A 22990-nucleotide genomic window follows, 5' to 3' on the forward strand; every position below is an offset into this window, starting at 1 on the left:
GCATTAACAAGCAAGAAGGAGGCAGGAAGCAGAGGACAGCTTAGTGTGTGATGAAGTTTTATTGATTCACAGTAATGATGAATGAATGGATAGTGATTTGTTGCTTAACTGAAACTTGCCTCTGACTCTGAGCCAGCGTCTATCCGCAGCTATCCTAACTTTCCCCAAGAAAAAAAAACGTAACAAACCTTATCACCTTCATACCTTAAATTCTTCCCTGCAAAATAAACATGTGGGTACAGATTTTTTTATTCTTCTCGTAAGGGCGCTGACAGACTGCTCCAGTATATTTGGTGTCATCACGAATGTATCACAGCTAAAAGGAAACTAAATCACATCATATGAAATGTCATTTTTTACTCTTTAGATGAGGTCAAAGTCCCTGAGAGCACAGCTTTTCTGTGAATATGACGGTAGATGAGCTCCACGTGGATCACACTCTCAGCAAAATTAAAGCACAACTGGCCATAGAAAATGAAATCCCTGTGCTATGCTTAGAGCATGAACACTAATACAGTAATATGATGAATATGAACCCACTTAAGATATGGAATGGCATATCATTTTTAAATAACACACATAACAGACCATAGGAATATGTCAAAAATCAACTGTACACAAGCACAAAACGACAGAAAAGCACATCTTTTAGCGCTAATACTACCAGATACAATTTTTAGTATTGCGGCTGACTGTGATTGGCCAGGTGTGCATGGTTATAAGAGGTTATTCTTTAAAGCGACAGAATTTCAAAGTCTTAATGCCTTCTTTGTACAGTCAGAATCATGAAAGCAATGGTGAGGATTCTGAGCGTCTGCTAAAGAAATTAAACAAGTTTACAGTTGTCTTTTACAAGTGACGTGTCCCTTCCACAACATGTCCTGGAAACTGTCCATTAGAAAAACCGTCTTAACATGTTTAACCACGAGAACAATAAGGCAAGCACATCAAACACGTTCATGTGTAAAGCAAGCATCGTTAACACGTGCCCCATGCCGTAAAGAAAATAAAGTTGTTTCATTGTTTGGTGCGCTGGGTGCTACTTATTCAGCAGAGTGTAGAGGAATATAGTATATTTCAGCAGACCTTAGCTTTAGCCAAAATAAGGTCACTGTTTACTGTGTTAAAGCGTGAATAGTGGAGTTTATTTTTCTCCCAGACAAACATGTTGTTCTCGTTGGGGAGCTGAAAATGCCCACTTGTGGTCTCCGCAAGGCTCCCTACAAACGGGCAGCTTTGGTAGTAAAAACCATATGTCTGCGCAAGTCTTTATCCGAACCTTATCCATCCATTTTAGTCCTTCTTTTACTTCCTCATTCTTTCTTCCAATCCCTGTCTCCCCGGCTAGCTCTCTCAGGAGATCTTCCTCATAGTGTTTGTGGAGACTGAAATCCAGATTCTTGCTCCTTCCCTGATTCCATAAGTAACAATTCCATCGTTTCTTTATAAAGCACATGCTACGGCCTCAATCGTAACCGTAACCTTAAGTCTAACCAAACAGACGTAATTAAAAGGCTTTTTATATGCTCTCAAAACCCAGCCTGCCTGCCTGCCTACCACAATACTGTGGTTTTGTCAGACCAGTCAGTTGCCTCCCATCAGAGAAGCTGGCAGAGAAAACTGTACAGTTACAGTTGTTTTAATAACTAAAATAAAGTAAATCAGCTATTATTCATCTGCATCATGGGATCGTTCTAACCCTACTGGACTAATATTTGCTCCCTGGTTAGTTACCTCAGAAAAAAAAAAAATTGTTAACAAACTCTCTACTGCCGTGTAAGTGTGAATTCCTTGAATAAATAAAGTAATAAAGCATAAATAAGCACAATGAATATGAAAACTAAACACAAACCTTATAGATTTCGGAAAGGTAAAACACAATAAAGTCATTTTTTGATAAACACCGTGACTTGTCAATTTGGAGGCTAATTAAAAAAAATAATGGGGGGAAATTCAAGAATACTGATGTTCAAGACATAAAGTGCTTTGTTCCATAAAAATAATTTGACCTCTTCTTATCTATTATAGATGAAAAGCACAGCTACACTTTGATAAAATCATTATTGGCTGTAAGAGAAAACTACCCAAAGCTACAACACCGTTAAACACTTGAAACATAGTGTGGATAATATATCGACTTACAGTATTGTTAAAGAGCACCAATGTTTAAGTAATGTAAGCACAACTATTACAAATGATCCACTCATCAGTTTCTATCCGTAATTTGGGGAAATTATTATTTTTCTACGACTTCCAAATAGCACCGGTTTCCCTGACATTAAGGTCTTTTAAGGCTATATGTTATAACTATTTTAAGTTACTAGTAGTCCACATTCACAAAAATCAGTATATCTATATTTATATCAAAAATCGTATTAATTAGAGTTAAAAACAAAACAAAACAAAAATTCTTGAACCATATGGCACCTGTTACACTCTTGTTGTCAATGGCTGTTTGAGTTGAGAATGGAGTCTCTGAAATGGTCGCTGCAGTGATATGATGTGCTTTTGAATATCTTATCCACATCTGCCAAGGAGATGAGCAGGCGCCATTTTCTCTGTTGTCCAAAGGTCCAAAGGGCCCACCCTGAGTAGTCTCTGGGCCCCAATGGAAGGCCTTCATACTGGACCCCGGCATGGGTTACACAAAGTTGTTGGTGATTTGCCTCTGGTGCTCAAACAGGTCTTCGGTCTCTGCACTGTACGCATCGCCTGTAAGAGGAGAAAATAATTAACATCACTATCAGACGGGAGGATGGGATGAAGTGAAAGAAAGAGTAAAGACAGTTTTTTTGTCCTCACCTGCGTGACAGCCATACATGTACGCTCTGTGGCCATCGTATTTGCACCGACATCTCATGACATTGTTCATAAAGTCAGACTCAGCCATGTCCATAGAGGGGTTGACTTCCACCTGCAAAATAACACAGTCATGGATGACCTCATTTATTAGCAGACAGGGAGATGGGACAAGGTTCAAGGAGCGGCAATGAAAACGTCCCCCTCTCTCTCTCTCTACACACTGGGAAAGCCATTTTACATAAAGAGCAGTTGGATGTAAAAATGTTAAGAGTGCCTGTTATTAAACAGCACTCGTGGCTGGTATTGTTTTTATAGTCAATCTGTTTCTCATCTATAAAAAGCTGGATGACTTTTCCATACTATTTTCCTATTTGTGCAGATAAATTCATCACACTGTACTCCTCTCATGGATCTGACGCTGGAGTGATGTTGCTTCGTAGTCAACAGCTGAGCTTATCGGACTGAACAACATGCGGCAATAAAACACGTGCTGCGACCGCCGTTATTCAAAGCACCAAGCGCTGGTGGGAGGGAAGCCCGTTTCAGTCTTTTTTTATAACTTGAACAAAAACATGTAACAAAGACACTCATGCCCACATAAACATGGTAACTCTGCAAAAGAGGCTCTTCAGCCTCACAGTGGAGGTTTGTGGAATGAACAATCTACAATGTGGCCACAAGCTACAGCGGGCTCACAGACCTCAACTCTGCTCCTCACACTTCAGCCTGAAATAGCCTGAATGTGAAGTAGTTCTGCATGAGAATGTTTATATGTCTGAATTAGGTCTTATTCTGAGCGCTGCCATGCACTGTACTAATAGTCTGTCATTTGCCGAGCGGCTCCGTAAATGCTGATACAACCATTCTCTTAATCTGGCCTGGTGATAATACTGAGAAGCCATTTACTCTAATAGCTGCTCTGTAAACTGCAACACCCATTTTAAGTACAGGTTACAAACGGCTTCAGGGAGAAGAGAAGGCAAGCTACGCTAAAAACAAAACACGGTGAATGCACAAATAGTGTCTCTTCATTTTTTTTTTTGTGTAAATTACAGCGTTGGAGCAAGGCACGTGAGGCTTTTGCAGGGGGGGCCGCTTCAGTGGCAGAACGTGTCGCACGCTGAGAAAGTGACTATAAAAATAAAAACAGGGCAGGAGGAATTCCTTGGTGGCAAATTAGCCGTTCCTAATGGAAGGGGGTCGACTAGGTGCCGTTTGACTAAAGGGAGGCAATAGTTAATTTGGGTAATTGGTGTGTTTCATTAGCAGTGGGTGGTTCAAGGGCAGGCCTGCTGTATCTTTCTGTAAAGACTGCGATCAGAAAAGGCGGGCATCATCTACACTTTACTAGATGAATGAAGGAACACAGCTTGCTTGTATTTTTCTAGCTCTACAACCTTGGTGAATAACTAGTTCATTGCTTGGCGTACTGTGTGTTTTCTCTTTTTAATCCCTTGTTCTTCTCGGTTAAATTTAGTGAAATCCTTAAACTGCTGACCTCAAACGACACTGACCTTTTCACCCTCAGTAGTTTGTCCAATTTCTTTCCCGCATTTATCTTAACTCCATCCACTCTATCATTCATTCCTTCTTTTTGCCTCCACACTGCCGCTACGGCAGCGCAGCACTTTATAATTATACCACACTCGGCATGCTTTAAAAAAACACTCAGCTGGTGCGTGCCTTTTGTATATATATGTGCGTGTGCAATGCGTCTATTACGAGTAAATTAAATAAATCCATCTTCAAAAAAAGAGTTTTAATTACAAAGACTGAGTGTGACCTCGCAGGCAAACCGGGCAACGGCAATAATTACAGAACAATGAGTAACACCGTAACCAGCCTCCCGCAGCTAGGAGGTAATTGGTAGCATGCTAACATCTGAAGACTGCTGCATAGCACGGTGGGACCAGAAGTCCGACCTGGAAATGGAGGAGAGTGGGCGATGGAGTCCTTGATGTGTTTTAGACTAGTAGCCGCAATGACTCGGCTGGACAAAGAAGTGACCGACGGAGGAATGTTAGAGGTGATGACTGTGCTGGGGAGGTTTTACTGAAATAGAACTCAAAACCCCAACCTGAGAGCACTGATTTCTCGTTAACTCTGGTCTTAAAGGAGCAGTTCAACATTTTGTGATATTTGTGATTCTGTGCTTAAAGTTAGATGAGAAGATTAATACCACTCTCACATCTGCATGCTATACATAAAGCTAGATACAGGGGCAAGCAACAAGCCTGAAGCTCTTTGTGTTGTTTTTTTGCTAATTATTTTTGTCTGCTCCTCTGAACGCAGAGTTTATGGTGATTCATCTTTGTGATACAAAAATGTGCCCAAACTGCAAAGGTGGAGAAGAGAAACGGCCTCTGACCTGGAAGATGTAGTCTCCTGGCCGTACGTCTGTCACGTCAACCCACTGACAGTCGATATCGTGGCGGTATGTATCCCAGCAGCCCACAGAAATGCCTTGGTCGCCCATATTGTAGCAGGAGAATCTCTTCTGGAGCCCTAAAACGCACACATGCGCACACACACAAAACAACAACATTATCAATCACAACATCAAAGCTCATTTAATGCTCGGCACTCCCTGTTACTTTTAAGAGCCTTTAGTTTCCTGAATTGCGTTAGACCTCATACTATGTGAAGGCTGCCTTTTTCATATGAGCTATTTCATCCATGATATAACAAGTAAATGGAGAGTGAACAAACAACAACAGGAGCGATCTAATACATTAACCACAAAGTAAAAATCTGAATAGCTGTAACTGAAATACTGACATTAATTTCCTGTCACTAATGGGAATGACTTTTTACTGGGACTCATGAATAGTGTTGAACATTACCGTCAGGGCAATACGTGTCCTCCAGACAGAAACTGGCCTTGTGTCCCTCTGCAACCCTTGTGCCGTTCAGAGTCAGCAGGTCGTAATGTGTGAACACCTCAATGCTGTGGTAGTGCCTGGGACGACAGAGGGGAAAGTCCAGGTGAGAGCGTGCATGTGTGTCTATGAGTGTGAGCTTTTACACTAAGTGAACACTGGCTCCCTATGGCTTGTCTCCTAATGACCTCACTGCTCGAACATGAGCGTGGGTGTCACCGTAACACTTCTCACAGAAGCTTGTTTTAGCGTCAGCTTGGTTGAGATGTTTACTCATTCTAAGTGAATGGAGTGCTTTGAAACTCACATCCATCGCCCCGATACGTTGTAATAAACTGACCTGACTGTGCATGGGCCTTTGTATTAAACGTGACCTATGGCAACACGGCTGGATCAACCGTCGTTTCTGCAAACGTGTGCTGGAGGGCGCCTAATGAATCTGGGGAGAGGGCAACACCGCTTCAGGCCACCCATATACTCTGGGCTTCTAATGTCCCTCTTCTGTCATCACAACAGGTTTGAAAGTGATCTGTCACCTGAAAACAAACTAACCTCTTCAAACTGAGAGGTAAAACAAATCTGAATACTCCTCTGAACAATATTTCATCTATTTCTACCTAGCACACAAAATGCTGTTGAGGCCCAGAGCCAGACAAAGTCTCTTATGTTTAATGTCCGTGTTGCATGCTATGTGCAGCGCCCTCGTCACACCATGTGTCCACTGGCACGAGTTCAGCCTGTTTTCTTTCCAGGTAGCAATTGAAAGCAATTAAATTAAATATGACTGAAATTACTCAAAGTGAAAGGAGCTATGTCATTAATGCACGTACAAGCAATCATATGATGAACAGGTGTTTGTGAAAGTATTTTTGACAGGCTTTGCACTTAAAACCACAGTTAACCCCAAAACACTTAAAGTGACCACAAGGCCAACCACAACATCCCACATATAGTAAGTATTTAAACAGTTATTTCCATTGCAACAACCCACACAGCTAAGCAGTGTCCCCCCTCCATTAACTCTGCATGGATGCTCTACCTGTGACACTGGTGCCATGTCCAGCTCTCTTTTGTCGCTTTGGGTCTGAAATCGGATCGACCCATGTTCATGATGCGAGAGGAGAAGCGTAGCAGGCGGCGGTGGCCATAGGGCCAGTTCATCCTGGCAGCTGATGATGAAAGACAGTTCTCCTCATTGGCGCAAGTCAACAGATGGAGGGGTCGGTCTTCCAGGTAGGCTGTCTCCTGGACCAGCTGGGCATCCAGAACAAGATCAGGAGCAGCTGAAAGGCATGAAAGGAGCCCGCTTAGAGATTCTGTTATGAATTAAAGAGGAGAAGATGTAAGGCTATAGGAAGCTCAGCTTACTGTCTGAACAGCTGACCCCAGCAGCCTTAGTTCCACCTCCACGAGGACAATGGATGTGGTTGTTGCGGCGACACTGTTGAATTGAAAGCTCTGTGCCCACGCAGTGAGCTCCAGTGAGAATCACATCACTTGCATTTGGGTCACCCGACCAGTACCAGGTCTCCTGTCAGAGCAAAGGCATGTGAAAAGGACAAAAAAAGTTTTATAGCCGTGAATGGTATCATAGCTCATTGTCCACAAAAGTGACTGCAGGGGGCTGTGACTATGGATTGTTCTCCATGTGTTTAATTTTCTCATCAATAACTCCGACACCGCTGATGGGATTTTGACAGATCGTAGAGAAATGATGCCTCTGACCCTTCTTTTCTGACACTTTTAAAATTACACTAATTGGTTTTGAAGTGGGACTGCCACATTGTTTGTTAATTCAGGGCATTATTAGACACTTTGAAAAAAGTTGGTGGCACTGCAAATTGGACATTAGAGTTACATGTTATATTGTGTTGGTCGGAGGAGTTGTTACCTGATGAGCACTGGCGGCGAAGCCCAGGCCGAGCTGCCTGCATACCACCATGGCCTCGTTGATGCCCCAGTTCTCACTACAAACGGAGCCCCAGCGCTTACGACCCCCAACATCCATCAGCACCTCCACACGGCCTTCGGATGGGACTCTACCGCCAGCAAGCCGCACCTGAAAATCAGTTAAAGGATTTAAATGGGACGTGCATTATCAGTGAAAGCTAATTAGGTCCAGACTAGTGATGGTGCAGGTTTTGTACCGTGTTCTCTATGCCAGTCTTAGGAACGTTACAGCGTACTGACGCATCCTGGCTGTGTTTGAATGTCCACGGTTGAACTTCCTGGAAGTAGCAGTCTAAAACTGAGCGCTCTGACCCCAAACACTGTACAGAGTTCATATGGATCGGTCCTGTACCTATAGAGACAGAGAGAGGAGAAGATTTTGTAGTTATAAAGACTTGGAGGACAAAACAGAAGCAAGGACATAACTGAAGGGCAATATTTCTTGGGACTGTCTGGGGCCACCCAACACAGACACAATGGCATTAAGATGCTTTATCACGCGAGGCAGCGCGCACACATACAAGTCAGATTCTGTATGCCTTTCATGTGAATGGGCTTTCCTTACTTCAGCATCAAATCAACAATCCTATCTGTCATGACAAAATGCTCCAGCAAGCCAAGCAGCAGAACCACCAACATCTACTTTGGGCATCTGTCACACCTCATTACCGCTATTGTGTTGCTTTAACACAAATACCCCAACAACAATAACATTGTGTGTAGTCCACCACCCTGGGTGAGCAAACGAGGCAAAATCTCTGATAAAATAAAATACTTTTCACATAAAACACAGAATCTCTAAACAAAAAAAAAACAAATCATGAAAAAAAAAAATAAAAGCCAGAAAGATTTTATAAAAGCAAGCAGCTGGTGCCATAATGATAGATATGAAAACACACAACAAACTATGGCATCTGTGTTTTCTTTAAACAAAAGGCTCAAACTGCAAACTTGGAAATGGGGTAGCAATGAAATAAACACGACCAACACCACAAAAACTGTGGGAAAGAGAAAAACCATGAAGAAAGGGCGTAAAAGATGATAGTCAGGAGCAGATTGCAGCCTAACCCAATCTGTCTCTGTGTTGGTTTTGGTAGATTGCAGGCCTGCCTCCACACTGGTCGCCATCCGTGGGTTCACGTGTATGAAAAAAAGACACTTCTAAACCACTTCCGCTTCTATCTGCATGGTGAAGGCCACAAACTTGATCCCAATGTTTGGCTTATCAAGACAAACACGGGGCCCCCTCCAGGCATCCTCAAACCGAACGGTGGCAGGCTTTATTTAAACCTTCGTTTGGGAAATCCACAAAAACCCAAAATAAGTCCCAAGGAACTGGCCACACACACACTCTACATGCACACAAATACACACTGTCATTCAGGGTGTCTTACTCCCATATAGCCTATGCATGCTTCACAGACAAAATGACACAGTAAAATAACGACGTTGGTCAAGGAAGGAAATAGAAACATTGTCTGTGTGATTTAACTCACTGTTGGTGATGATAAACCTAATGATGATGGGAGCCGGCAGATGGAGCCTGAACAGAACCAAATGTTTTCTTCACTTTCATTCTCCCTGAGATCAAATCTCTAACACTGACAGGAGGTACATCTATGAGGGCAACATCAGAGCATAATATAAAAGTGGTATTTTAAATGTAGTATTTACAAGGAACAGGTCGAGCTTGGTTACTGTGTAATTAGAACTGTTAAATGCCTCAGATCACTTGGAGAGATTAGAAAATTGACTTTAGTGGATGGAAAAACGAGTAAGAACAGTCACATTCTTGTTGAGAATAGCGCAAATAGTTGGTTAGCGGTTATGAGGGAAACCCCGCTCTTCTCTTCTCTGAAATTATACTTTGGCACATTAAGACTCGTGTCGTGTTTTTCTTTCCGTGGAATGTCTCTCCCTGTGCTTCTATAAAGCCTCTCTGTCATCAGATCTGTTTCTTAGGAAAGTGCGTCGGTCATTTTATTTATAGGTGAGCCGTGCATTCACACCATTTGGCCGGTCGCTTGAAGCCCCAACCAGACCTCAGCTAAACCTCAGATTAATTGGTGTCAATTTGGTGGCAAGGTTAGCCAGCAAATAGACTGAGGATGAAGAGAAGAGTGAGGAGAATGTGGGCCCGCTAGAATATTTGTTTAATTATCACAAGTCATATTGTCATTGCAATATCAAACAATGTTCTTGCGTTGCAAATTTTCCTCCTGTCGTGCAGGGCTCATAAGTACAGTACGTATGTGCAAGCAAGTGCTTCAACAGATCTGATGAGTGAAGCCACTTCTGACTGGCAGACTATCTACCACATGCCGCAGTAAACCAGCCAGTCGACCACAACCTTTATCACATTATCACATTCGATCATCATAAATAATTCTGCGCTCTCCTGTGGGGTCTTGTTTCTACGGACTGAAAGATTTGACATTTTTTCCTTTGGCTCCCGTGTTGAAAGAAGTGTACCTGTACCGTACAGCTGATGCATGCGCGCATAAAACATTCGTACAAGACGACATTTTAAACAATTGGCTCTTTCAGGATGTCTTTCTCTGTGCGGGTTTGTTCCATCAAAGAGTCTAATTAGGCCTTTTCAAGCGACATACTGTACAGGCCTGTGTTTATGTGGCCTTCAAGCACTTGGAAAATTACATGTCACAGTAAAATGTCAGACAGACGGCATGTTATAGAAAGGAAGCTGTAAGAGAGCTTTGAAGTTTGCGCAACCTGCAATGGCGCTGGATATGTAAGTGTAAGACAAAAAGGGAGAATACTGCGCCGTGTGTTTATGTGTGTATGTTTACTGGCCCTATTTTAATTGCACAAGCATAACAAGAAAAGTAAAGAGATGCATCTGGACACGAGGACTGTGTGGGTGTCTCTAAGCATACCTACTATTTTTGTTCACATACATTATGTGCAGCTGTGCAAAGTGCTAATGAGCTGAATATAGCTGGACGTGTATGGTGAATAATAAATACATTTTCAGCTAGTCATGTCGCTGATCTCACTCTGAAACAGCAGTCACAGTTACATTGACTCACTACTGCGTATACAAGTGTATGGGCTTATTCTGTAGCAGCCTGGTGCCTTTCTGGTGTCATTTATTCAAGCTAAACACAGTAGACAGCTGCAAATCAGATGCTTCAGATTCATCAACATGTCTCTTCTGCTGCCTTCAGACGGTTACAGGAAATTAGTGAACCGAAAGAGAAGCTGATGCTACGGTTTAAGGCTGCTATGAACAGATACCATAAGAATTTTCGATTTAAAGGCATGTCGTAGCGCATGAGTGTTTAATTAAAACTACACGTTTAGATTGTCTGCAGTATTTACAAATAGGGCTGTATGTGAGTGAATGGGTAAATCACAACTGAGGAAACGCGGTGTAAGAGATCTGCAGCTCCTCAAGCGCCAAACTAAACTACAGCTGCAGAGGCCTATCTCAAACATGCACTGATTATCAATCTTATCTCTCTTTTCTAACTGGGAACATTGTGTGTCTGAGAACCAGTGATGTCATTGGGTGTCAAAAGAACTACAAGATGTTTCAGCTCGGATTCATAGTCTCCGGGCTCTGATAGATTTTGAGACACCACTCAAAAATCCACTGCTTGCTTGTTTTATAAACTAAGTACATTCCCAACAGTGAAAAGGGGCATTTTTTTTTAAATATGAGGGCAAATGTTATTGAACAGTGTTTTGGCTGACTAGGTTTTATTTTTTTTTTGCAGCTAAGAGAAGCAGAATCAGTCGAGTTGAGACAGATTGAGGCTGCAGGTGTGCTGGAGACCTTTTCTGAGATTGCTAAGATAAATTGGAAAAGACAACAAAGACCAGCAGAGCCGAGGGGGGACATGTCTACTGAGTAAGTAATTCTATTTATCTCACCTAATGCTGTTTGGCCAACAAGGTAATAGTCACAAGCAAGGATAGTGCACAATAAGTAGTTTTCTCAAAAACATACACTATTTACATTCTCCCTTGGTACCCAGAGGTAGAATTATTTAGAATTATTTAGTTTAACAGCAAAGCAACTTGATTGCTAACTTATTGGATTTGAAAAGCCCACTTTCAGGAAATGGGCAAGTTGCTCACATGCAGTGAATCCTGTTACATGCAGTTACTGCAGTTACAATTCTGCGAGCATTACAGCTCAGCTTTCTCTGTGTGTAAATGTAATATTAAGATCTTATTTCACACGCAGCTATGAGCGAATAACACGTTAGCACATACACAATGTTTGTGGTTAGATCAGAGAAAAACGGTTTTGCCTTGAAATTTTAAATCCTTACACCCTAACACCTCTGCCTCAGACTGCTGCTATTACGATGAACCTGATCCCTGAGCAAATGACTGATTAAAACCAGATGACAAGGGGTTTGAAGACTGTTGCAGCCGTCCCCTTAGAAGAGCCAACAGAAGCCGATTTTAGCTCCGTCAGACACATCAAAAAGAGATGCGGCACCATGACATCATCCACAGAAATCCCAATTTTAAAGGTTAAAAGGTAAAAGGGACTAATCAAACACGTAAAAATATGCTTTGTGTGATCAAATGAACAGCTAAACCAGCAGAAAATCATGCCACATTTCATCTCCATCAGCATGATTAGAGGCTACACCCTTGCCTGAGGCATAGGGAAGCCGTTCTCACGTCTCGTAAGGGTGGGGTCACCACTGGCACAGCTGGATACTGACAGAATCCGTGTGTGTCATCAAAGCTGGACATTTGAAATTGAAAGAAAAAGCCCACAGCACCCAGTGAGTGAATGAAAAGCTTGCATGAATCTAGCAAGATTGGGTCTCTGGCTTTTGATACCTATGCCAATGTAAACCATCAGGGTTATACTATTTAAGTGTGTGTGTGTTTGTGTGTGTGTGTGCGCACATGACTATGGTGTCTGGGAAGCTGATACCCCAGTCACATAATCACAGCTGGAGATACTGCAATCAACACATTTGCAGCCTCACAAGGTAACATACACAGACAGTCAGACAAACACACATGCCCGCACATTATCTGATCAGTCAGGGCAGACGGGTGCGGCGTCTAAGATAAGCAAAAGATAAGCAAAGGACTGGAAAAGTCTCCCTGTCTTCTCTGGAATACCATGACGCATGATAAACACATTCAGACATCCAAATTGCAGTCTCAAACCGACTAGATTTCCAGCCAAAGTTGAATGAAAGCATTTTCTTTGAGCAATACCAATTCACTCTGTGCCTCTCACCTTGACCCATAAAGGCTCCATGCAGGGCATCCTTAGCTGTGCCAAATCCCAGTTCTCTGCACACCACACTGGCTGAAGTTCTGTCCCACATGTGATCCACGATGGTACCCCACTTTCCGTCTCGGAGCACCTCCACACGACCCTCGCCCAGTCTAGGGCCTGCCTTCAGACGCACAGGCTGTACAGGGCAGAAAAGGAATATAACTCAGTTACACACACACACAGTGTTTTAATTGCAATACATCAACATAACTAGCCTAATCTTACCACAACCGGATGAGGGGCCTGAGGTCTTCCCGAGGACATGCGAGCAAACTGAGGTCCTGGTACACACTTAACCACTGCATGTCTTCCACTCTTGCAAGGCGAGGGACTACGAGGAATTGAGAGCTGAGCGTGGCACTCTGACAGGCTGTTCTCAGTGCCCAGACAGTTAACTTTTTCTACCCAGAATCCCTTCTTTTTCGCCATGGCACTCAGTCTAGACAGAAGAGAAAGTAAGCATTTGTTAAAACAAACCATTAACTAATGAAGCTAATCTGCCTCATTAGAACTCTGTGTGTTTAAATGACCATTCAGACGACATACGCAGACCTTTAAATGACATTTAAGAGATCTGAAAGTAACTTGGATGGCTATAAAATGGAAAAGAAACAAGGGCTGGGAATAGCTCTTCTTTTTATTACCTTGTTGAGGGATCTGCAACCTTGGTATCCCAGATTTTCCTGCAAAAGGACAAGAATGGATGTTAGTTATAGCGGGTCTGTATATGTTCTGAGGTCGCAAGCATACACATATAAAGGTGACCTCAGGGACCAATTTCACACAGGAAGAGATATTCTGTAGCATGTGCTGTTTGTTTTATTTCTTCTTCAGTGAGCAGCAGCAACATTAACACATACACACTGACTTGCTTGCTCTGGAATACTTGAAAACTGAATCACATATCTCTACATATAAAACTGTAGATAAACCTAGAATAAGCTGTGCATGTGGCTTTGTGGCGAGATATACGGATGGAAGTACGTGGTACAGTTTAAGGAAGAATGTACAGTTCTCTTTCAGAAACTTCCCTTTTCTCTTTCTTGCTTTATAGGTTCAGTAGCATATATTTCAATCTGCAGTGTGGGCTGTTATGTTTGGAGACAGTGGCCAGTGTATCTTCCTGAGCTACAAGGAAACAGTACTTCCTGTACCCACCACCATAAAGACGTCTGACAGGAATGCGCTGTATGATTTTATCCAACTCATCTCCTTTCAGATTAAATAAACTAACGTGAATCCTTTGAATAAAACACTTAAGCATCACTTGTTACCATGTAGCATCCCGTAGATTTATGGTCCTTACAGGATGTAGGTACTATAAAAGGATTAAAAGAATAAACATAACGAGATATTTTGAACTGTGTTGTTAGCTTCCAAAGCCACATGCAGTGATGTACAACGTTTCTGGGAAAACAGGGTTTGACCAAGCACGATACACAAACAAAAACGCCGGCACTACACTGCACCCAATGTCCACGACATGCCAGGACCAAATAGAGATTTATGTGCCAGCTGGTATGAGCGGGGGAGAGGAAAGAAAGCCTTCTGTTCTCTTGGCAGACACGCAGTGCAGACATGCCACACAGACCATACCAGAACATCAAACCACAGCATGCACCATCACTGACATTCACATGAATTACGCCAAAACACTCACAGATATGCACGCAAGAACCAGACGGACATTTTAAAGCATCTGTTATTGGCTGATGTACAACAGATATATAAATACACAATACTTCTGTTCTTATTCAGGGCATTCCGTTTTAAACAAACAAATATGTCAAAGGATATTTGTATGACAGCAAATTTAAGTCTATGTTAGTATTCCTGACATACAAATACTCCAGAGATTCCTGTAAATTTAAAGCACGAAACTTAAAAACAAACTGAGGATGCTGGAATCAATAGAATCGTTGTTGGTGACATGATGTGATGCTGACGGTTGCGTGAAGTCATGGGCTGCTGACTGTACACTTTCCAGAATCACATAATAACTTGTTTCCTGACGCTGTAAGTAGCCAGTCGGCAATGAGACCTCACTGCTCTCAAGCTAAAAATATAAACAACAATCTGCGAAACATATTTCAGTATTCAGAAAGGAAAAGGACTTCAAAATACCTTTTTAAATGAGTATACTTTAATTTCAGCAATTATTTAGGAAATGGGGGTGTTTTGCAACTTGCAGGTGATTATTTCTGAATAAAACTCTTGAAGAATGTAATTTCTCTGGCCCATTTGAAGTGCAACTGCACCCCTAAGGAGCTATGTTCAGTGCTTAAATTATAAACATCTGTAAATTAAATTTTAGCTGCTTAAAGAGCATTGCCAGGCCCCATTCAGCATTATATCAAACATGTGACTTGATGAGGAACTGAAACCCCATCAAGGCATCATTTTAGATCATGTACATCAACTCTAAATAAAGTCCTGGAGATCTGCTGTAAACTGTGACTGGCACGCTGTATAGAATTTAACTCTGATTTTACAGTGTCTTGAATAACACTTGTAAAAGATCTTAAATGTGTCTGCCATGTGGCATTGCAGCACCATGGGATAGACGGCGAGGAGCACGCACACACACACATTTTCCCATGAGGCAAACATGTCTGTGACTTGTTTGTGACCTCACCACAGACAAACCAGCTAACCCAGAAACCTACAGGACTACTACTACACATGCTATAAATGATGCCTTCAAGTCTTTCATTTGACTGAATTGCAGCACTGGTTCTTCTGCACATTCAAGTGCAATAAATGTCTTTGTTAAATGTCTAAAATCAAATGTTTGATGAATGTAGCTGTAATATTTCACTGCGATGTTTGCACTGATGCACTGACTGAACAGACAGACCTGAGATTAGGTTGTTTTTCACCTCCACAGCATTCATCTGCTTTGTCTAACCAAACAGTTTATCCAGCACTTGAGAACAGAAGCTAATGACAGGGAGTCCCACCTGCCAGTTAAAAGACAACCATTACAACACTGTTAGGGTTTCACCAGACGCTCACTCTCTTTATTTCTATGTCTTCTAGGTCTTCTGATCTTAATGTGATTTATTTGAATTTGAAAAGCTTCAGAAAAGCATAAGTTTAAAATAGAATGCATCATAAACCAAACTTATACATTTTAGACAACTAAAGATGCGCACTGGTGACAAAGGAGATTATGTTTACTGTTAACTACAATGAAAAGTAACTTAAAAATGTTGTGTTCTTGGGAGCATTTTATCAAGATGTGTTTTACACGCTGTATTAGGAGTACAAAATATGCTAAAATAAATGACAATATGCCTATTTAGCTATTTCGTATTAAGGTGTTTATTCAGTTAAAATCAAGCAGTTATCTTGACAACTGGCTGTAGAAAAGTGAAAAAGAAGGCCTCCAGGACATTCTTATTCAAAGTTCTTTCAGCTAATATGAAATATTTTAAAAAGATAAATATATTTTCATGCACTTTGAATTTTGTTCATTAAATGGTTGCAAGAACTGTCCACAAAAAACACTGTGCTTCAACTCAGTTTTGAAAGCCAGCTTCCACAGTCTGTTCCAAACCCAAAAAAATGCCACTGGCATGCACACAGAAATTAAAAGATGGGAAAATAAATTAGAGAGGAGGTCATTGAGGAAGATCACACAGAGATCAGACAGGAAAACCAGATTTGGTCACACAAAATGTCACCCAAAAGCCTGAAAATGATACCCTCGTCAGAAGAAGATTCCAGCTGAAACATAATTAAACGTAAAACGCGGGTTAAGTCCTCAAATCACTACGGTGACAGAGGAAGACAGACAGCTGCTGACACAGCGGCAGTGCTGCAAACTGCAGCTGTAATTGGCCGTATTTCATACGAGCAAGCGAAAATCTGGCTCGTCTGCCTGCTGCTCCATCTCCTCTTTCTCTGGTGAGTCTCTTCCTCGCTCTTTGCCAGCTCTGTCTTACTCTCTCTCACACACACACAGAGCTATAATTGGGGGTGTTTTTTCACTCTCAGCAGAAACCCTGGAGAGCTTTGGTCCTGACCAACTTGTAATTACAGCATCTTCAGAGTTTAATCCAAGAGACACATGGAGCTGAGAGACATGGCAGGGTCTGGGATTTCTAAGAATGGACTGAAAGTCTAGGGCAAGTAGGAGAAATGGGGGGAAATTTCACTGGCTATATTTGGTCAAACCGTGCAATACGATGCTAAGTTTCTTTGGCAACTGGTAAAGTTGTTACGTGAATACTCTGCATATTGAATCAAACCCAGTCGTTACACTATAGCTCTGTTGCATTTTGTAATTATAACAAGTAGTAATTTCAGTCATGTTCAAAGTGCTTACATTTACCAAGTCCAGACTAAAGAATTCCTCCGCCTTTCCAATGCATTTCAGAAATCACAGACTCTAAAATAACATCACAGGCTGCTAAAACAGTGAGGCCTTTGTGCTCCATGGACCAGTCAAAAATACATATTAAGATGGAACAAATGTGGATCTGTGGAGATTGAAAACAGCTACAAGTGTGGAAACAAGCGTGTTATCATGGTTCAGACCAGTAGACTTCAGCAAAACACCAGGTCATACCCGGGACAGGCAGACCAAAACGTATCAAGTCACGTCCGCTTCCGTGCTACAGCCACACAATAAAAAAAAATCAACATAACAGCATGCATTCACCAAGCTCCTCGCTGTACATTTAGATTAACAGTATTATTCACTTTCTTGTGGCTTTTATTTGACTTCCTATTTCTTGACCTTAGGGGACAATTTTAAAACAACATCTTAAAACAGTCAGTGAGCAGATTCCCTGAAGGCTTCTATCCAAGTCCTTCAAGCTACAGCAGCCCTGTCCTTCTCTGACATGTCCTTCTTCTTGGTAAGCAGCCAAATCTCCTCTGTTGCAGTCATACAAATCTAATTCCTCTCTCAAGTGGTACTTCTCTTTCGCAATTCTTTGCACCTGTACTGTCGGATCTGTGCTGCAATCATAACTGAGCAGATGCACGAAAAGCATCACACCTGCAATGCGGGGAAGCTGTGCTCTAATAAATGATCCTGCACAGGCCGTGTACAGAGTCGGGCCGGGTTGTTCAACCACAGCTCATTCTCAGGGCCTTTTATTACTGAAGATATGATGTCTGATGATTCCCTCCTCCAAGAGTAGGATCCAGTTATAGCTTCACTGTGTTTCCAATAACAATGAAGATAGCTTAATTAGAGGGCAATGCAGAAATGCTTTTAGTGAGTGAGCGTTTGTAAAGTCAATAATGAGTTAGAAAAGTCTATAAAACAAATGGGTCCACCCCCCACCCCCACCCCTTCCACAGTTACAGCCTTTCAGTAGCAAGAAAAATCTAGCACCTACAGTACATAGCAGATGTTGCGGTCTGTCAGCAGTTGAGTCAGAAGCTCCCTTGCCAAGAGAGGGAAGGAATAACTAAACTGTGAATCACCTATTGTCGGCAACTGTCCAGGAGCAACTGGGTCCAACTGGGTCCCCCTTCCACTGACGGCCAGACACTATTCATTCTTATAATAGCCGTTGAGTTATTCTCTGCAAATGTGTGGTCCTCCAGTGATTTAAGAGCAGAACCTTCCCAAAACCACTGCTATTTTTTTTTTCTCAACAGGCGGACAGGAAGAGTAAATCCGAGCCAAAGGGGCAAAAAACAACAACTAAATACAATGGAGTGAGCCCATGTCTCACTTGAGCACAACCCGCCACCTCTTGGCGGAAAAATGAAGCCAACATTGGAGACTGCAGTTCCACAAATGGCTAATTGGGTTTATTTGTTTTAAAAAGCTACCCAATTCCCACAGATTTCCAAGTAAATATGCCCAACTTTAAAGAAGAAATAAGCATGTTTTCAACTTGATACAAAAATATTGTAATGGTCCCATTCGTAACAATCACACAGGGGTTAATCTATATAAGTTTTGCATAATTAAGGTGCTACCACAGGTCCAGGATGGTACCATGATGGTGACAGCCACAGCCACCTCGCTGAGCTTCAAAAGCACTCTTCAGGATACATTATGGGTAATAGGGAGTTCATTGAACTTTATATACTGACCATACTTGAACAGTGTGGTTTTGAGTGTATGCACGTGCACACGATTTGACTGATATTGAGCCTCATAGCTTCAGTTCAACATACTGGGATATACTGTCTTGGGTTAGGTGAAATGACACCACTCTTGGATCTGTCACAATGTATATAGCTAGAACCAGGAGCTTGTTAGCTTGGCTTTATGCTAAGTGTTAGCTAACCGCTACTGACTCCTGCTATGCATTAACCAGTTTGATAAAGGCTTATAATCCTTTAACTTTCCATAGTACATTGGCATAGTCGGACACATTGGCAGCATGTCCCACATGGTATCTCTGGGGTGGGATGTAAACGTGAAGAAATGCGCGGCTGACCCAAGGCTGCAGAGTCTGCCCTGCCAAATAGAAAAAAAAGTTCCTCCCTCATCCCGCTCTCCAATAGCTACCTCTGTCTCACACGTGGTATCGATGGGATAGTTAAAGCACAATCAGCAGTGACATTACACCTTGGCATGGGAATCTAAAAGTTAGAGTGAGGCTGTTTGTCTGCGAGCCGCAGGCTGGAGATAGCATCAGAGGCAGAAAGAGTGAGAGAGAGAGGCAATGAGGTGTGCAGAGGTGATTTGCCTAGAGTGAAGCGTAGAGAAAGGCCAGTAGAGAAGGGACAGGGATCCCTTTATCATCGTCCCGAGGCTGAGGAGTGGGGGGAGGGGTGGGGAGGCTACACGGGAGAGAAAAGGCTGGAAGAGCAAGATAAGCCTGATGCAAGCCTTTTACTCACAGTGGCTGTAAATGATGCCACTGCTCCTTTTTTTTTATTCTTTAGGGTGTGTTTTTATTCATTCAAGAATGGGATGAATGGCACAGCATGTTGCCCTTTCAAATCGCGGTCAACAACCCAGTGTTTTGTAATATAATAACTTGAGGTCATGAAGGTGAATAGTGTTGCTCCTAGTGCATCTAGTAGGGAAAGGATCATACTCACTTGTATGTGTGTACACTGTGCTGGATAGCTTCTGGAAAGCCAAGCATCCCGCACACAACCCGGCTGCTGTTGAGGCTCCACCCCAGGTCACAAACTTGTCTCCATCTCCCAGCATGCCTCACTTCCACCACACCCTCTGTGACAAGGCTCTTCTTCTTCGTAGCCATGAGGATGGGACGAAGACGGACCTCCTCGATTTGCACCTTGCTCTGACCCTTGCGGAAGATACACATAACATCTAGCATTAGACATCTCTGTAAGAACAACACAGACATTTACCAGAGGTAAAATGGTGTACCTGGTAGTGTTGGGGTCTTTGTAATCTGGTGAACTCATATGGATGTCCATTTCCATAATATCCATATGCTGTATGCCGGTGGGTGGCCACAGGGCCCTGCCACTGAGGCCTGGCAGCAGTGGTGTGGCTTCTAGTGGCTGGCTGACTGACTCTGCGCTCTGAGGCGCACACGACCCCTAAGTCTTCAGAGTGCTTACAGTCATTCACCCCCCAGCCGTTGTGTTTGCAGTCCTTCAAGGACTTCTCTGAGCCGTCACAGCGTACGTTATCCATCCATATTGGGCCTTGTGAAAGAATAAACGATTCATAACTTCACTCATTGTGATTTTCATTGATTGTGCAATAGTCAGTCCGTGCAATGCATTACACAACAACCCAAATCAGTTCCTAAACACCTAACACTTGACTTTTACAAGCACGCTGATTTAAGGTCGCACCTTAGCGGCGTGTTAAGCAGTAGATACACAGCTTTTTACAAGGCTGGGTGCTGTAGATCGTGCCCCCTGAATCCACTCAACCTTCTCTTTAATTTGGATTTAAAAGTAGCTGTAAAGAATGTCCATAAACCACGGCAAGTGTTGCACAACTCTGGCAAGCGAATGCTGTCATTATTCTAAAACAAATGCCATTTTTCAGCCCATATATTTGCTGCGCCGGCCTTCCAGGCGACGTTAACGAGATGAAGTCTCCAATCCCGCAACAAGTTATCTTTGTCGCTTTATGACACTAGTTATTTTGGATGTCTTAATTGGCGGTTTATTCGTGAAGCCATGCACTTTAGTTGCGGGCCAAGCAGCATTGATGTTTTGGAGGATATACAGTATACTGGGCTTAGTGGAAGCAAATATGGCTGCTTGTTGATGAGTCGTTAAATCTTAATGACCATGTTAATCTGATGGGCCTTTGCGTGACTTGCAAGAAAAGCAGAGGTGTAATTTCAGTTATCAGTAGGCCTTAATTTTGCTAGCGTGTGCACTGGCATTGATGTATAAAACTAAATGGACATGTCCCTGTTTAACTTAACTGCATCTGAGGCTTTCTTCCTAGCAGACAAAACGAAATGTGGAGGCCAGTCTGAACTTGTTCCATCACACAAACAGAATATAATCTGACAAGAAAGGTATGACATTTGACCTTTCTTTTGTTAAAATGTATAACAACCAAAGAAGTTCCTTGGCTACAGGAAGTGTTCTCACCCGTTCCTTCTCCATACTTAGCGCTGTGAGCCCACGTTACGCCGTTCTGGAAACCCAGCTCTCTGCACACCACGTTGGCCAGCTTGATGTCCACCTCGTCGTCGCAGACGGTCCCCCAGGTGTTGTTGTGCAGCACCTCCACGCGCCCCTCGTGCGGCTCGCGCGCGTAGCTGCCAGCCAAACGCACCTTGGCGGTCGGTGCGCGAGCCGCTCTGCGGTGAGAGGACGTGGTCCGCCGAGGCTCCGCGCGAGACGGGCAGGAGAGGGACAGCAGCACGAGGAGGAGGAGGACGCCCAAGCAGAGGATGCGGGTCATCGTGAGCGAGAGGAGGAGGGCCTGCAGGTAAACGTTAACATTTCAGTTTGTTTGACTTATTTTGGTATATAATTTAAATTATCCAGTGAAGGAATTTAAGTCCGATAAGCAGCCAGTTCATAGTTACACTGTTCAGTTGCCTTTGTTTCAGCTTTCTTTTTAAAAACACCCGTCAAAGTTCACCATCAAGCTTAAAATAACGGCATGACGACGTGAGTAATTCCTTTCAACATAGGTGAAATAGACAGGCAATAGACACAATGAGAGGCCTGGTTGTCTATGAAATAGACCAAGGGTGACATCCTCTGGACAAACTACACTTAATAGTTTAGAGAGTCTACTATAGGCTACAAACACAGCCAGTATGTGTTCTTTATCAAGAAACGATGTGCTGAGACAGTTACCACTGCAATGGTAACTTATCTCCTGACAATCAGGGAGATATGGCTTGGCTTGTTCACCATTCCCACATTTGCTGCAATCTTGCACTGATGCAGTGGAAGCCAGAATGCTGTACACAAAGTGAACGCTTTCCACTCATGTCAAACACAGGCATATAATTAGGGTGCACTTTTGTGTGTGAATAAAACAACCCCCGAGGCTAACTGAGCAGACAGGAACATGAGGCAGGTTTTAACTGGAGGTTAACAAGTGTCACAGCCAAACAAGCGCTCAGTGGTGGAGACTGAGGCAGAAATCACTGCAGGCCACAGGACAACACTGTGCACAAACTACATGAAATATGTTTGTCTGCTGTGATGATAAATGTATAAAAGAACAAACCAGCAACCAGTAAACAGACTCTGCAGAGGAAACCTCATTTAAATGTGTGAAGCAGTAAGCTTCTTCTTTCTCTCTCTCTCTTTATCACAGAACAGTATCTACTAAAACTGTAAATATTTTCTGCAAAAATCTGAACATTGCTATATCTATGTTATACTTGGCTAAATAATTTCTACAGATCCCCAACTTAAATAAAGCCTAAAGCCAACAATGCCTACATTTATCTCTAAAACACCTGTTACACTCTTCTCAGAGACATCTGTATTTAAAAAATAAATAAAAACAATGAGATCAGTTCAAAATAAAATAAAATTCTATACCAAGATAAAAAACAAAATAGAAAAGGAGAAGTTAAGGTGGAAGTTCACTCACCTGGCAGGCAGCAAATGTTGCAGTGGTGGATGCTTGTCACAGCCAAGGGGAGAGTGACTGAGTGAAGGAGTGTGTCTACTAGAAGCTCTC

General features: G+C 42.6%; 1 protein-coding gene across 1 annotated transcript; it reads right to left on the reverse strand.

Annotated features, from left to right (window-relative positions):
• Positions 1-40: 40 nt before the first annotated feature.
• Positions 41-22986, reverse strand: loxl4 (lysyl oxidase-like 4). The gene is made up of 15 exons (XM_084561446.1): positions 22901-22986; positions 21430-21766; positions 20234-20517; positions 19936-20150; positions 13557-13595; positions 13138-13351; positions 12871-13048; positions 7829-7983; positions 7573-7740; positions 7050-7212; positions 6721-6964; positions 5646-5761; positions 5171-5307; positions 2803-2914; positions 41-2712 (listed from the first exon to the last, which is right to left on the reverse strand). The coding sequence occupies exons 2-15, from the start codon at positions 21743-21745 to the stop codon at positions 2642-2644; spliced, it is 2412 nt and encodes an 803-aa protein (XP_084417572.1). The 5' UTR covers positions 21746-21766; positions 22901-22986; the 3' UTR covers positions 41-2641.
• Between the last annotated feature and the right edge of the window lie 4 nt (positions 22987-22990).

The sequence above is a fragment of the Chelon labrosus genome (assembly GCF_963514085.1).
Source record: "Chelon labrosus genome assembly, chromosome: 15".
Lineage (NCBI taxonomy): Eukaryota > Metazoa > Chordata > Actinopteri > Mugiliformes > Mugilidae > Chelon > Chelon labrosus.

What these genes read in the sequence shown, in the direction of transcription:
- loxl4 (XM_084561446.1), bottom strand. Translation starts at nt 21,745, where the DNA reads ATGACCCGCATCCTCTGCTTGGGCGTCCTCCTCCTCCTCGTGCTGCTG. An exon ending in GTTGCAGATCCCTCAACAAG is followed by an intron (nt 13,352 to 13,556) that starts GTAATAAAAAGA and finishes TCTTCTGTCTAG; the next exon opens with ACTGAGTGCCATGGCGAAAA. An exon ending in TCGCCGCCAGTGCTCATCAG is followed by an intron (nt 7,213 to 7,572) that starts GTAACAACTCCT and finishes TTGCTCTGACAG; the next exon opens with GAGACCTGGTACTGGTCGGG.